At 38.0% G+C, this 15,632-nt stretch overlaps 1 protein-coding gene across 14 annotated transcripts in view; it reads right to left on the minus strand.

Annotated features, from left to right (window-relative positions):
* TENM3 (teneurin transmembrane protein 3) overlaps positions 1–15,632 on the minus strand; it is a 763,547-nt gene that overhangs the window by 177,832 nt on the left and 570,083 nt on the right. For all 14 annotated transcript variants that reach the window (XM_075197350.1, XM_075197334.1, XM_075197322.1 and 11 more), the window contains one exon: positions 15,271–15,509. In XM_075197350.1, the coding sequence (XP_075053451.1) occupies positions 15,271–15,509 (239 nt within the window). The remainder of the gene's footprint in view (positions 1–15,270; positions 15,510–15,632) is intronic.

Here is a 15,632-nt window from a genome sequence, read left to right on the forward strand (position 1 = left end):
AGGAGGGATTTAATCCTCATTTAGGGCAATTACCCTCCAGCGTTGAAAGCATTCCAGGGACACCACACGTGAACCACAGTTGTGCATAACATGCAGTGTGTAAACAGCGCTTACAACTGTACAGAGCGGGTCAATGGAAGATACTTCAAGTAGCATATCACAACCACAAGTAGCACTGGGTATGGGATCATTGGAACCAATAAGATCCATGTCCACACCTGTTTTTATGCTTTTACCGGCGCAAAAAAAATGCAGGCGGTTTAAAGCCTTGGGCGATAGTGTGTTAACCATATTTCACTTGTGACAAAGTATAAACTGCAGATATATTATTATTAACATTTATATGGCGCCAACAAATTACATAGAACTTTACAGAAAAATGTTTAATCATTCATAATAATCCCTTGCCAGAGGAGCTTACAGTCTAAATTTCCTACCACATAAACACACTCACTTTACCTTGACCTACCAGTATGTTTCTGTACTGTGGGAGTGATCCGTAGTACCCAGAGGACACCCACACACAGATTCAGCTAGCTATGTAGCACTACATATACAACTTATATTCTATCTTATTCCATTGAATCATTGCAAGGACTGGGCTTAAGGAAGCCAAAAATGTCCAGAGAAAATACCTCCAATCCATAACAGATCATCTACCTGCTCTGTAATTACTAATTTCAGCTTTATTTTACAGCATCATGAAGAGTTGTCTCCTGCTCTACAAATCATGCAGGCAGTGTATATACAAACAGTTACAATATAAAGGGGAACAAGCGGGCAGAGGCAACACCCGCAGCGTAGCTTGTAATTCCATTATTGCGCCAACATACAAATATAATGCATCTTATTACATAGCCATAAGGGATCTGGAATGAAGATAATTACAAAGGCTGAATTGTATTTGAACTTGTTTGTGGTTTATTCCAGCTGAATTTAAATGTTACATTTCTTCTAAATCATAATAACCTGTTGCTTTATTGAACCAATTTCTGCTGCGCTGATCTCTGTGCGCATTTTATCTGTAGGCAAGTAGTTTCCAGGCATAATAGTGATAGGATTGACATTTGTAAGAAATAGATTGGAAACTTAAAGGGTGAAAAAATGTTAGACCACTGACACAGATGTAATAAGTTGTATGTATATTGAATTGTTTTCTAGCAGAAGTATTTATACCTTAAGCCATTCCAGCATAGTGCATAAAACTATAGAATATTTAAATAACATACATCACAACACGCCCAAATGAAAAATCAGGACAGATTAGACTCCTTACCCATCTAAACACTCCCTGAACCACCCATGTTACACCCCATCTCACAAGGCATCGTACGTTTTCCAGCTATGCACCACCGCAGTGGTCCGCAATCCCCGGCACGTGTGCCATAAGTGGCATGCGGCTCTCTCTTCCCTGGCACGCCAGAGCTACTTCAGTCAAGCAGCTGAAGATGGCTCCCATCTTCCATTGCAGAACTGTAGATGCCTGGAACCTGGTCAGTCGCATATATGAAAACAGAGCTGCCTACATATGTTTTAGTAACATATGTTTTTAGTGGCAAATTGTGTTTATACATTAAATTGGTGGCACTACCATGTGACATAATAGGAATTGGGGGCTCTACTGTGTGTCATAATATGAACTGGAGGCACTACTATCACGGGTGCCTGCCTGGGGTGCCCGGCTGCCAGGTAGTTTAAAAAAATAAATAAATGATTTTTCTGTCAAAATCTCCACCACGAAATGTTTCACGGACGTTCCGGAGGCACTTTGTGGCTAATTGAATTCCCTCATAATGTCATGTGTAAGAGGGGCCACAGCACATGTTAGCCACACCCCCATCACTTTGTGGCCACGCCCCATTTGACTGCTACGCGACGGTGCACATCTCTTCTCCTGCTATGTTTGTGGAGGGGGGGGAGGCAGGAAGTTGCAGCAGCAGGCCACAAATTTCTCTTGGCGACCCTCACTACTATGTGACATAATTTGAACTGTGGATACTATACTGTATGGCTTAATATGAACTGGGGGTACTAATGTGGCATAATAAGAACTGGGGGCACTAATGTGGCATAACATGAGCTGGGGACAATAATGTGACATAATATGAACTGGAGGCACCACTATATGGCATAATTTGAACTGTGGACATTGCTGTGTTGCATAATTTGAACTGTGGACCGTTCTCCCAGCCTCCCTGCACCGGGGCCCACAGCTCAATAGTTCCGCCTCTGAATAAAATTATTATGTTTGTGCATGTTTATGTCTGTGTTGTGCTTTATGACATATACCTGTATATATACCTGTAGAATAAATGAAACCCTCACCAGGTAAGTATTTTTCCAATATTACATTCTGATTATTTTGAGCTTCATCAGGAATTTGGCACTCTCATTGGAACTGAACTTTATTCCCCACTAAACGCCAAAACAGAAGTTTTCCCATATGTGCCGTGTAGGTAAAATACATTGTGCAGTGTGAACCCAACATTCCACTGCATCTCTGTTAAATAAAAATATAACATTATTACTTACCCTCCCCACCCAGTACAGACGACTGTGACTCTCCCACCTCTTTAGGACAGGGTCCCAATGGGATATATGTAGAAAAAACTATGAGAATGGATAGCTATGACATCACACTGTCACTGTAAAGACAATTCACACTGTGGATTTCTGCAAAGCAAGTCTGCATAGCTGTCAGTCTCTTATGTGCTTGTTTAATTAGAGAAACACCCCCTCCTCCTAACATGGCATTATACTGCAGAGGAGTACAAGAGAGCATGATGGACATATTTAGTTATATAAACACCCCAGTTATTTTATGTATATTATTCAGCCCAGTAATACACAGCCTGTGATATAAATGTCAAATATTGGCTTCACTTGTTTTTTAAATCAGCAAGACTACTGCAGAGGTGCAATCCAGTAGGATGTATGTATTCATGCACACATTGAATTAAAAGGAGAACTTTTTTGACATTAGTTGAAATACTGCTGTGCAGAAACTAAAAATGAAGTTAATTGCACAAATTATCATTATGTTTATAGCCTTTATCTCAATCATTTCATATTTTAATTTTCACTATTATGTAACCTTTTGTGATGTTATTGTCACAACTAGAACAGTAAATTCAGGGCGGTTTAAAAACCTGTCAATCTCTGCTCACCGCTTAATTATACCTTCCGAAGAGAAATATAGTATTTTTGTGAACAAAAATTAAATTTCGGAGCAGGTCAGTGAGTCATTTGTGTTACATCTGATGAATATAGGGAGTCCTACGAGCAGCCAGATGGGTCTGGAGTGAAGTATAATATGAGAGCAGGGAACAGCCTCACACAGGGTGATAAGGTAAGATGAGAGTATTTGGAATGATACCAAACTGGTAATGTAAGATGAAAGCATCTGCATGTAAGGATTACAGTGTGTTATACGGTTCCCAGCAGAGCTGGGCTTTGATTAGGAACACATTTTTACATAAATTAGCCTTTGTTTTGAATTTCCTGCTGTGCATATATGTAGTTTGTTGGAGTCTATGGGTCTATTTGGGGCTTCAGGATGTCCACCTGCATCTGTCATAAATTGATAAAGTGTAGGCATTTGTAATCAGCAGTATTACATCTCATTGGACTTCACAGAGAAATCCTCTATTCTTAAAACCACAGCTGCCCATGAAGAAAACAGAAGCATGTGCCTGCACTTTGTAACTTGATTGGAAACAAACACATTGTAAACTGAGGCTGGCAAATACCAGCACAACGCAGGCTGGAATGTTTGTTCTAATACAATGAATATGCATAAAATCAGTGACTGTTTACAGCCACATTGAAAGCTTATTTATGTAAGACATGTTCTACACCTTGCTAGACTGCTCAAGTATAATTGAGATATAATTAAATATTATCAAGTGCCAGATATGTTTGGAAGCACTGAACAGTTCTATAGATTGTACATAATGACATCCTGTACAAATACAAACATATTGCAACAAAACAATGGCACAGAACAATCAGAAGCGACACCTAAATCTCTACAGCCTCCCGATACAATTCTGTATTTTATCACTTAAAAGACAATGCCACGACATTTTTAAATTATATATCATTCAACTTCTAATAATAAATATTGTGCTAGAAAATTCAGTGAACCTATATCATGTAAATTTGAATAGATTCTAAGGGGCATATTCAATAGTCGCCGGAAACGCTGAAAATCCCGCAGTCCACCCACGATTACCGTTACGGTAATCGTGCGCGGAAAAACAGTTAATACGGTAATTTACTCGCTGGATTTCAGCTCGCAGCTCCTTGAGCCGCGAGCTGAAATCCAGCTAGATTTTGCCGTATTAACTGTACTAGTTTTAACACCGCTGAACTTTTTAACAATTGAATATGCCTCTAAGACTGGTCTTCAGGAACTGTACTTATCTACTACAGAAAAGCTTGACAGGTAACCAAAATGGTAAGGATTTTTTTTTAAATTATTTTTTCATTATTTTTTTAAAAAAAATTATTATTCTGCAGTAACAACGCTGCTATCACCTGGAAAATAGTTAACCCGTACTATAGCAGATTTGTTGAAATGTAGATTTTTATCTACAGCACAAAAATAAATTAAAATTACTTGCTAATCCCTTTATAACCTTTTGGGGAATATGATTTCTGTTACATTAGTTTAATAGATGACATGTATTTTTCAAGATACAAAACAATAATAAATATATAACACTGCCTTTAGCACACACAACAGAAAACAATATAATGACTTGAGAGCAGAACGCTCTCGTGTCTGTACATCCTTCATGCACCGTCTTCGAGTTTTTAAGTACGGTTTGTGTTTTGTAGGACATATCATTCTGACCATCCGCTGCAATCTTTGTGGCGGCTCACAAACAAAATGATGATGATAATTACGAGATGTTGACCCATTGAAAACCATGGGTATTGTCAGGGAGAAAAAAAAACAAATTCTAGGACTGTTACCAAGTATATTAAGGTCTCATATTCACAAGGATCTTGCAAATTGTGAATAGAATTTTTTGCAGCAGTTTTCCCCCAGTATAAGATTTCTTTCTACAAGAAGTATATAAAAACTGAGGCATCAAATTAACCAGTGACATTAAAGTGTACATTTACTAAACTGCGGGTTTGAAAAAGTGAAGATGTTGCCTATAGCAACCAATCAGATTCTAGCTGTCATTTTGTAGAATGTACTAAATAAATGATAACTAGAATCTGATTGGTTGCTATAGGCAACATCTCCACTCTTTCAAATCCGTTTAGTAAATAAACCCCTAAATGCTACAGCATGCTAGTATATCTGTGGCATAATCAGACTACGTGACCATAGTTCCTCTGCTTTGTATATTTCTGCTACATTTTGGGATGTTCATGACGGAAGATATCCATTTCCCATTAGTAAATTCAAATGATAAGAATTCTAATTATAAATCTAAAAATAGCAGCAGACGAACTTCTCCAAAATGTTCTGTAGTTTCAGCAGACAAAATGCATATTGCAGTGTTCTGGGAAAGATAGTTGAAATTGCCCGATTTCTAGGGTTATTTTATCACACTGACAGTTCTGGTGTCTGCAGGAATTTCTTACATCTGTCTTTTCCACTTGTCTCTTTTGTGTCACAGGCATTTGGGGACTGCCAGTACAAAAACTACCATTGCTTTTGCAGTTACTCAACTGCATTTTGAGCTCACAATCTTTCCATCTGTTTTAGATTCTATGTTTCTTTGTTAGTGTGTCAAAGAACAAACTCGTTAAATTTGTCTGCCAACGTTTTTTAGAAAGCAGATTTTCATCATGCTGTGCCAAATGCTTCTGATGGCTGGAGTAAAAAGAAAAAGTGAGCATTTCAACAGTAAAATATTTTCCAATAAAAGTGCTTAACTGCTTGAAACAATTATGTTTTCCTTATCAATATAGAACGCACGATTTGCGGCATTGTGAACCTGAAATCCCCGGTGTTTGGTGGGTCCAGTGTTAACGTTTGTCTCTGAGTGTAATTCACAGCCAGATAACCTTGCTAATTTGCTACAAATGAGGAGAATTACCTCAGGTGTCTGTTTTGAACCTATATAATTATAGCTGGCAACAGATAAGAAAGAACGATAGTGTAGGGACAATAGCAACATCTCAGATGCATATAGTGATTTAAACTGCACAGAATTAGTGCATAGTGAAATAAATCTCTATGCATAACTAAGAAGCACTAACTTGCTATAAATTGTCAGACAGTAGTTTAGGTGATGTCGAGTCACCTATCCTTTAGAACATGGATGCTTAATCTTCACCAGCCACGACCCACATTAAGAGGTATATTTACTAAACTGCGGGTTTGAAAATGTGGAGATGTTGCCTACAGCAACCAATCATATTCTAGCTGTTATTTTGCAGAAAGTACTAAATAAATGAGAACTGTAATCTGATTGGTTGCTATAAGCAACATCTCCACTTTTTCAAACACGCAGTTTAGTAAATATACCCCCTAAGTCTTTCAATAAACTTTGCATCACATTGTTCAACTTTATATTTTGTTGCTTTAATAGATATATCATTGTTTAGAAATGAAGGATCTAAAGCTGGGTGCACACTACGGAAAATTACTGGAGATGCGATTTCTGTAACGATTATACCTACGACTGAAAGTCCCGATGAGCATGCAGTATCATGTGTACAAACCTATAGGATTTACCTTCAGATCTGTGCTCTTCATCTCTTATAACCATCAGCTGAAAATATCATGACTCTGCACACTTCCACATTTGCCCGACGGTGTTCCATCGTTGATAGTGATTTTTACAAAACCAAATCAAATTATTATATGTGCTTTGGTACAATAAAATATGATCGTGGAAAAGTAGACACTAATGCGATATTGCACCTAACAGTCGTTTATCTTGTGATTGGCACAATAATTGGATGAAAAACCTGTAGTGTGTACCCAGCTTTACAGTTACTAACAATTAGGGGACAAAGTTGTATTTAATAAATATATGAATGATAATGAGTTAGTTAACAGTACATTAATATTATCATGGTCACACATTCTGAATAACATGGTGACCCAACTATGTCCTGAACCATTAAGGTGAACAAAGCATTGCTGTGGCTTGCAAATGGAGATGCCACAATTATTTTTCTTTTTAGCACCTGAAATATCAATAAAGCAGAATAACCCACTTGTTTGAGTCTGCTGACAGACCAGTGCATACTTCTGTAACAATACCAGATTTCAAAGCTGGAAAATGTCACTGCTCAGATAGCAACCAATGTACACAGTTCTAGTTCATAGTAAAATCCCTTTTAGTGAATTGGGGCTGTATTTCTTCAACTGTAAAATCAGTGTGTTTATGGCAACTATTAGCATCACGTTAACAAGGTACCAATACAGTGTATGGAGGGAGATCTAATGACTTCAGTACATTAAGCCATTGTTGTCAGGAACAACACTGTACCATAAAGACATTGTATCGCCTTCTGCTCATCTAAATTTATTTGAAATAATTATTTTAGAAAAGTTCTCAAGAAGAAAAACAATTTATATGTAAAATAAAGGTGGGAATATTTTAATGGATGTTGGACAAACACAATGTGGCTCTGGACAGAAATCACAATGGTGCCCCAAGGCATGTTACACTGGGCGTCCGGTGACTCACCGTCACCTTCCTGACACTACTTCCCCAGCACTTCATTAGACACTTTATTAAATGAGGACTGACCTTCAAAGGACTTTTCAAGATCTCCCCTATTTTGCCATATTATAGTATCTTTTATGTTGGTACCAGTATAATATTCTCCCCTATATTCCTTCAGCTTGGACAGTCCCTCATGATGTCTTCATGGATACCACACTCCACCATCTACTGAATAAAAGGAGGTGCCATTCATAATTCTCCACAAGGTTCCATTTAAACCGATGGATCAGGAAGCACATGGAATGGCTCCAAGCCACCACACTGGATATCCTGACTGTCATTCACAAGGTACAGTGATAGCGGCAAATGGAGCAGCCATTTACAAAAGAGGGATATTTGGAGAAGACCACTAGTGTCGCCATGTGCAGGAGAGGCTTAGGGGCCACCCAAGTAGTTAGTGCACAACTGTCAATCCCCAAATTTAAATGCCAGCCCTTAATTTTATGCCATACTTATCAATCTTTGGTAAGTTAATTCCGGGAGATCCCAAGCAGGGGGGCGGGGTGTGGCAAATCGCCTCATTTGGACAAAATGCCGTTTTTGTTGCGGGGGACGTTGCCAAAATGATGCGATTCGTTGCAAATCGCGTCATTTTGAGGAGCAGATGCCATTTGCGGAATATTTGTCTGCTCGCCCGGGAGACCTACCCGAATTTCTGGAGTCTCCCGGACATTCCGGGAGAGTTGGCAAGTATGTTTTATGCTAATAATTCTTAATGACATACTATATACTGAAGCACCATGACAAATAATGATATTGGGGATTTCTTTTTTATTTGTTAATTTTAAGCATAGTCATGTCTGGTACTTTTAAAAGCAGATGTAGCAAGGTGATGACTTTTATATGTTAGACCTACAGGAAAAATAGATTGTCTTGTACTGATTAATCATGTTTTATGACAATGATCTATCCATGACTTTGTGAAGTTTAGCCAGAGCTAAAGGCTGTACAAGGCTGTGTCTAAACAGATCTCCATGTCTAACTGATTTACTTCCAAGTTTGATAAGACTATGAATTACCCTGTGTACACAAAAAATATTTATAATTTACCAGTAATCTGTTTCATCAATGTAATAGTAGAAATTCAGACATTAAACTGCTAATGTAAAGCATTATATAAATCACAGGCCATTCAGTGCATGGGTCTCCAAACATCTCAGGACATCATGTTTGCCCAAGCAGAACTCACTGTATTATGCTCACTTGCTCAGTTCCTGTCAATTTCATTCATCACTTTTAACTCCTGTGTGATTCAGTGGTCTAGTGTTAATCACATGCACTGCAATGCACAAAGCTCAGGTTCAACACAGTCCTGACTCAGACAATTTGTTTGTGTGCTACACAGGATACACATACTGGGCCTGAATCATTTAAGGAAAGTAAAGCAAAAAAAGAGTAACTTTGCACCTTGGCAAAACCATGTTGCATTGGAGGGGGACAGCACCCATGTCATACCTAGAGACAACCATTTCAATAAAAGGTACAAATGCCATTGGCACTAAAAATATGTACAAAATAACAGCAAGAGTTTGTTATCTGCAAACTAGATTTTTCAACAACTTTGTTAACACTTCACTTCCCAAAAATACAAACCAAAAGAGGCTGTTGGCCTTCTTCTCAATGCAGATAAATGCAGATAAAATACTAGCAGTAAGCACCTCTTAATTACATATATAAGCTGACTAGTGAGTCTTAAATATGAAAGTAATTTATTTATCCAGAGAACAATTGCATGATTGAATATAGCATAAAATGATAAGCTAATGCTGTGAATAAATCTCTTCATTGTATAGTGATATAGTGGTAATAAATGGTAAACATGTAGGGTCTGAGTCTTTAAGAAGAGCAAAGCATAAAAAAAGGAGTAACTTTGCACCTGGGCAAAACCATGTTGTATTGGAGGGGGAGGTAAATTTAAAATGTGGGGACAGATTTATAGTTGAGGCAGATCAACACTACATATCAATGTAAAAAATAAAGCTATCAGGTATTTGTGTGCTACATGAAAAAAAACAGCCAGTATTTAACTTATGTGCAAAATAATAAACTAATTTGCACCCCTTACTTTGTATCATGCACTGTACCATGGTTTGTCCAGGAGATAATTTACTCCTTTTTTGCCTTACTTTCCTTAATGAATCAGGACCTACAACTGCATCTGTTACGTCTTTGTGTTTCTATTCACAGGGAAAAAGATCACCGCCCACTCTGCATATAATACTTATTCTGCAAAGCTTGTTCCCAAAAGCCTGCAGAAATAGGGGTGAGCTGAACTAGATGTGTCAGGGAATGATGATCAAATAAAAAGCAAATACATTTCCTTCTTTGATATATTGAGTACAACGTGTTTGGACTGGATTTGCAAATGGCAGACAGATCCAGAAAAGGTGCACTGCGTTTTTCAAAATATCTTTGTTTGAGGCACAGCGAACCAAGCTGAAATGTTTATTGTTACATAGCTTTATGACAAGGTCTGTTTGTAATATAAATAGTAATATGCAATGCTGACTTGGCTAGTTTCCTAGAAAAGTTTTTCTATCCCAAGATCAAGAGGACCATCCCTCTATCTCAAGTCCTGTTATTGATGACAAGAAATAAAGATCAATGTTAAAAAAATACTCATTGTTCTTATTATTAACATTTATTTATATGGCATCAGTATACTCTGCGGAGATTCAAGCACTTACATTACTGCAAATCCCAAAATAAAGATAGCACAAGTAACGTGTAGAGATTTTTTTTAAATTCGGTCGGCAGTCCGGTTAGTGTGTATAGTGACACGATGGTCAAAAGTCGTTCCAAAGTGTCGATTGTTGGCTCATTTGGTTGGTCGTACCATTTAATATTTTCCGAACAATCACCGACCAATCATGTAGTGTGTATGCACTCATGCTGACGATCCGCACAGAGGTTACAGAGTTGGGCTCTTTTCAGCCGATGCTAGCAGTGAATGTACCCGTGTATAAATGTAGAGTGCGCTGTAGAAGGAATAATTACTTTGTTCATTCTGAGACAGAATGTTTCATTTAAGAGTCACAGAAGCTAAAGAAATTCGTTAGGACATGTGTATAGCTATAACAAGGCGGTTTAATCAGTGTGACAATGTGACAATAATGAATGAAAGAATATTGTGCTGTCATTCTCTGAAGACTAGAGGACCAGATGAATGACCAGATGAAGAGCACAGATCTGAAGGTAAATCGTGTCAGTGTGTACACATGAATCACCAGACTGATTGGACCTTCAGTTGTAGGTATAATCGTTTCAGATATCACGTCAAGCGGAAAATTCTTCAATGTGTACCTAGCCTTAGTTGATGGATTGCTTATAACAGATAATAGGTCCCAAGAACACATCAGTGGTATTTGAGACTCTTAAGAGGATTGTCAAACTTGAAAAGATACTTCTTAAAAGTCTGCACAATGTTTATTTATTTATTTTTAAAATTAGAATTTTGTTTTATTGGAACTATGTATTAAACGCCAAAAACGCCAACTGTGAACCCTTGCAGGCTATTGATCGACCGCTCATCGATGTCAGTTTTATTTTTGATCAGAGATACTGGGTCCTAGTTATTATAGGGAGAAACCCCATTTCTCTAGTGAAAACTGGCGTTTTTCGCCGACTTCTCCCTATACAACCATACCTCCCACCCAATGATAAGCGGTGATAGAAGATCTAGCAGTTAAGCAGTTACCTCACTGTGCGGTAATTCTGTAGCGTTTCACTGAAAGCTTGTAACCCTTGATGCCCTTTTAATGAAGCGTAAGTAAAAATCTTCTTTAAATTAACAACTGAAATCCAGGCCTTCTTGAAATTCGGTCTTCCAGAGCCCTTTCAATGCCAGACAAGATAATCATTAATCAATTTCCTTTTTTTCTAAATTTATAGCTAAATAGGAAAATAACTATGTATTGTCTGCAGAGATGACTGTGTGCAGATTGTAATGATGTATCACATAGCAGAATATAGCAGGTTGTAATATTACAAATCTACATAACATCGTAGCTTTCAAGAGTATAGTTCAGAATCAAAATACTTGAAAAAGAAGCGCAAACCCCGTATAACTATGGCATCCTATAGGCTTAACCAGAACCAGTTGTAAGGCCTACAAATATACTGGATTTGTTATCCTTTACAAATTAATGCTGACCACAATGTAATACTAGAGCTTACGGGATCCAGGGCATGAAAGAGTTACATTTTATTTTCTTTCCTTCCACTTCTTTAGCTTCTTATTAAATATTTTGTTATCACCAAGCCTGACACAACAGCCATTTGCATTGTCAATTAAATATTAATGCTGCACCGCATTAAAGCATTGTAAATATTTTGTTATGCTTTGCACTTAGCATAAAATAGGGTTCAATTTCAGTAAGTACAAAATATTTCTATATACAAACATACAGTATTAAATTACAGTAAATGATAGCTGAAGATGGGGAAAAGCGATTATATTTTAATAGTTAATGTGAATGGTTTGGTCATTAGGAACAATGCAGAAAGTTGGTAAATACATAAAACGAGCGAGAATTTGGCAGTTCCTTGTTTTATGGAAGAATAGGGAACTTTTATTCTGCCTTTATTAATATAGATAATTCAGAACATCGCTAGCGACATTTCAGGTTAAATTCAGTGGCACATTTATAGTGCCACTGAAAACTTCTAATTAGCTTGAAGGGGTTTTCTAGCTTCTGATTACATTAATGGCTTGAACCTGGGCCCCTTTAATTAAATAAACAGCATTTTGTTCTATGATTATTTTCGGTCATGTCTGTTTATTTGTATTGCCCTAGGATGAAACGCAAAAGATAGTCTCTTGATCCCTCTGTATAAAATCAGAGAGCAGAGGAGAGCTTTGCTGTAACCCAGATGAATGAAATAAACATGATATAACTGTATGGCCAAACACCAGCTTCCACCACCAACACTGGTGTTAAAGTGAGGAAGCCGTTAGAGAATGGGTGACATATAGTGGAACGAATACATTTTAGCACAAGTCTGTGTGGAAAATACATATTGTGATACCTGCCCTATCATTTGTATGTGACACAGCACATCTTATGTTTAACAGCAATAATGAAAGATACTAGGGATAAATGTATCAGGCTGCGAATTTTCCGGCGGGTTTGAAAAGTGGAGATGTTGCCTATAGCAACCAATCAGATTCTAGTTATCATTTATTTAGTACATTCTACAAAATTATAGCTTGTATCTGATTGGTTGCTATGGGCAACATCTCCACTTTTCAAACCTGCCGGAAACTCGCAGCTTGATACATCTACCCTTAGGTCTCATTTACTAACGTTGAATTTAGATGTAGAAATTGAACCGAACCAAAATAACTGAGCAGCAAGTAGCTTTTATGTGTCTGATGGAAGTTAGGCTGCTATGATTGTATTGCCCGTGTGGCTTTTATAGATGTAATGCCTGTTTTTTAACTTTAGTAAATAATCCCTGGTTTGCCATCTTATCATACTACTAGAAGACCATAATGTATTACCGTTAATATGGTAAATTTTACCAGGATTTCTGCTCGTGGCTCCCTGAGCGGTGAGCAAAAACCAGCGTTAAAGATTACTGTACTAACGGTAATTATGCACACTGTTACCGTATTAACTATAATAGTGTGCAGGCGGCGTTACTTTTTGCAGTAACGCGGCCAACTGAATTCCCCCTAAGAGGAACCAATGAAAGTATTAAGTGCACATTATACCAAATGTAGCCTTCACCTAAATCTGTAGGAGTTGAAAGAGTATGTTCTACAATTCTACTATTGTACAGCTCACCTCACAACCTGTTTAAAAAAAGCATGCTGAAAAATGAAAGTGTTATAGCATGAATTCTCCTTTTGCTGCCATTGTATGTTCAGAAGGAAAAAACAAAACACAAACTTCACATCAAGCTTTCTGAACACTTGTCTCATACATTTTTGGTTTGTTGAGAGACTATAGAATTCTCCCAAAAAAAAAAAAGGTTGACCTATGTCTCTCACAAACCAAGCTTTGTTATTAAAGCAGAGAAGCCATACGTAATAGTTGCTAAGGGTTACAGGAAGATGGCTGTAAGCGATGTATGGAAGACAGCTGTGAAAAAATAGATTTTCTTCTTTCTGTCTCAATAGTCTTATCTCAGGGTAGGACTCTTTTTCATGAGATATTAAAAAATAAATTGTGTATATGAAGCATTGCATCTACAAGAAGAGAACATACACCAATCAGCCACAACATTAAAACCATAAAAGGGAGAAAAAATCCCGCGCTGGGCTGCACCAAACTTAAATTACACACAGCGCAGCTGCAAACAAAAGGGGGTTAATTGCTAGTCCCCACTGTTATAAACCTAAAACACAAACGAATAGCAGCGCATACAGGACCTCATTTAGAGTTGGACGCAAAGTCCGTTTAAGAAGTGTAGGAGTGGGAGTGTGCCGCAGCTTGGTAGGGTATTACAAGTGGCAAGCAACCCCAGTCGCGTCCCACTCTTAATACACTATGGAGCAGGGCCATCTTAACAACATTATGGGCCCCTGGGCAAAGCCGTGCACCGGGGCCCATATATATATATATATATATATATATATATATATATATATATATATATAGATAGATATAGAGATAGAGATAGAGATAGAGATAGATAGATATAGATATATATAGATAGATGTACTTGCTCAGTGACCCTTGAAGGTTTTTTTGCAGGTTTTTTTTTTTGCAGGATTATTTATTCTAATTAAGAGCCCTGCCTATGGGGCCCCCTTGCCCGGGGGGCCCCCGGGCACCTGCCCATCGTGCCCAATGGAAAAGATGGCCCTGCTATGGAGCTGCGAGCAGTTCCTGCAGCTAGCTAACCGCTTGCGCCACCTAATTCCTGCCGCACAGCTTTAGCCCTGTTTTGACGTGTGTTGCGTCTGCGCCTCACTGCGACTAGGATGTATTTACATGGTCATGCCTTCACAATTCCGCGTTCCATCCCATTCGCTCATAGTGAGTCGCAAGTTGTCGCAAGTGTTGATTGCGTCCAAGATGCAGGCGGATATGGTGCTTTCTGCACATGCGTGGTAGTGTTTTTTTGTTGGATGCGCCTAAAACGGACTTTGCGTCCGACTCTAAATGAGGTCCACAACGGTCAATACAAAAATATAGGTCTGGATTGATCGTTGTATGTAATACTTGCCTGATCTGTCTAGATAACGCACATACACACACTCTGCAAATAACTCTACCTATTAAGAACAATATTTAAAAAAAATACCTTAGGCTGGGGTCACAATACAACACAATACAATAGATGGAAATTGCCCCAGGATTACCGCTGAATTAAAACACTCATTTCTCTGTAGCCACAGCAGTCAGATTGCAATAAATGGTCGACTCCGTCCTTGTTAATTAACTCTAAATTAAATATTAACTTGATTTTAAAATAACACCACTTGGAGAGTGTAAATCATTTTGTCTTTTTAGACCAGATTGATGAGGCTGCTTTTACCTATATTGTCTGACAAAGCTGACAAGATGTTCAAGCATATTTTATAATACTGTAGAGTAATAATGTCATTTCTTACCTATGAAATAGGAGAGTAGTATTGCCAGTAGTACGGATACCCCTACGGCACAGAGCGCTGTACATTTCCAACTACAGTACTTTGAGGACTTTTTGAATTTAAAAGCACTTCTTGATAAGGTGTTCCGAGGAAGTGGTCTTGTGGGAGGAGTATAAACAGTACCAGATGCCATTGTGTATCCGGGTGTAGCAGTGCTGAACAGTGGGGTTGTCCCTGTTCCTGTTTTGAATAGAAAATGCCTGTGAAGGAACAGAATAGCAGTTTATTAACAATGTACTTGGCACATGCCACCCTTGAAAAAGTAAATGGTTTGGACATGCACTACTACACATACATTGCACAAAAATGTCATTCTTAGCCAC

The sequence above is a fragment of the Mixophyes fleayi genome, chromosome 1 (genome assembly GCF_038048845.1).
Source record: "Mixophyes fleayi isolate aMixFle1 chromosome 1, aMixFle1.hap1, whole genome shotgun sequence".
NCBI lineage: Eukaryota > Metazoa > Chordata > Amphibia > Anura > Limnodynastidae > Mixophyes > Mixophyes fleayi.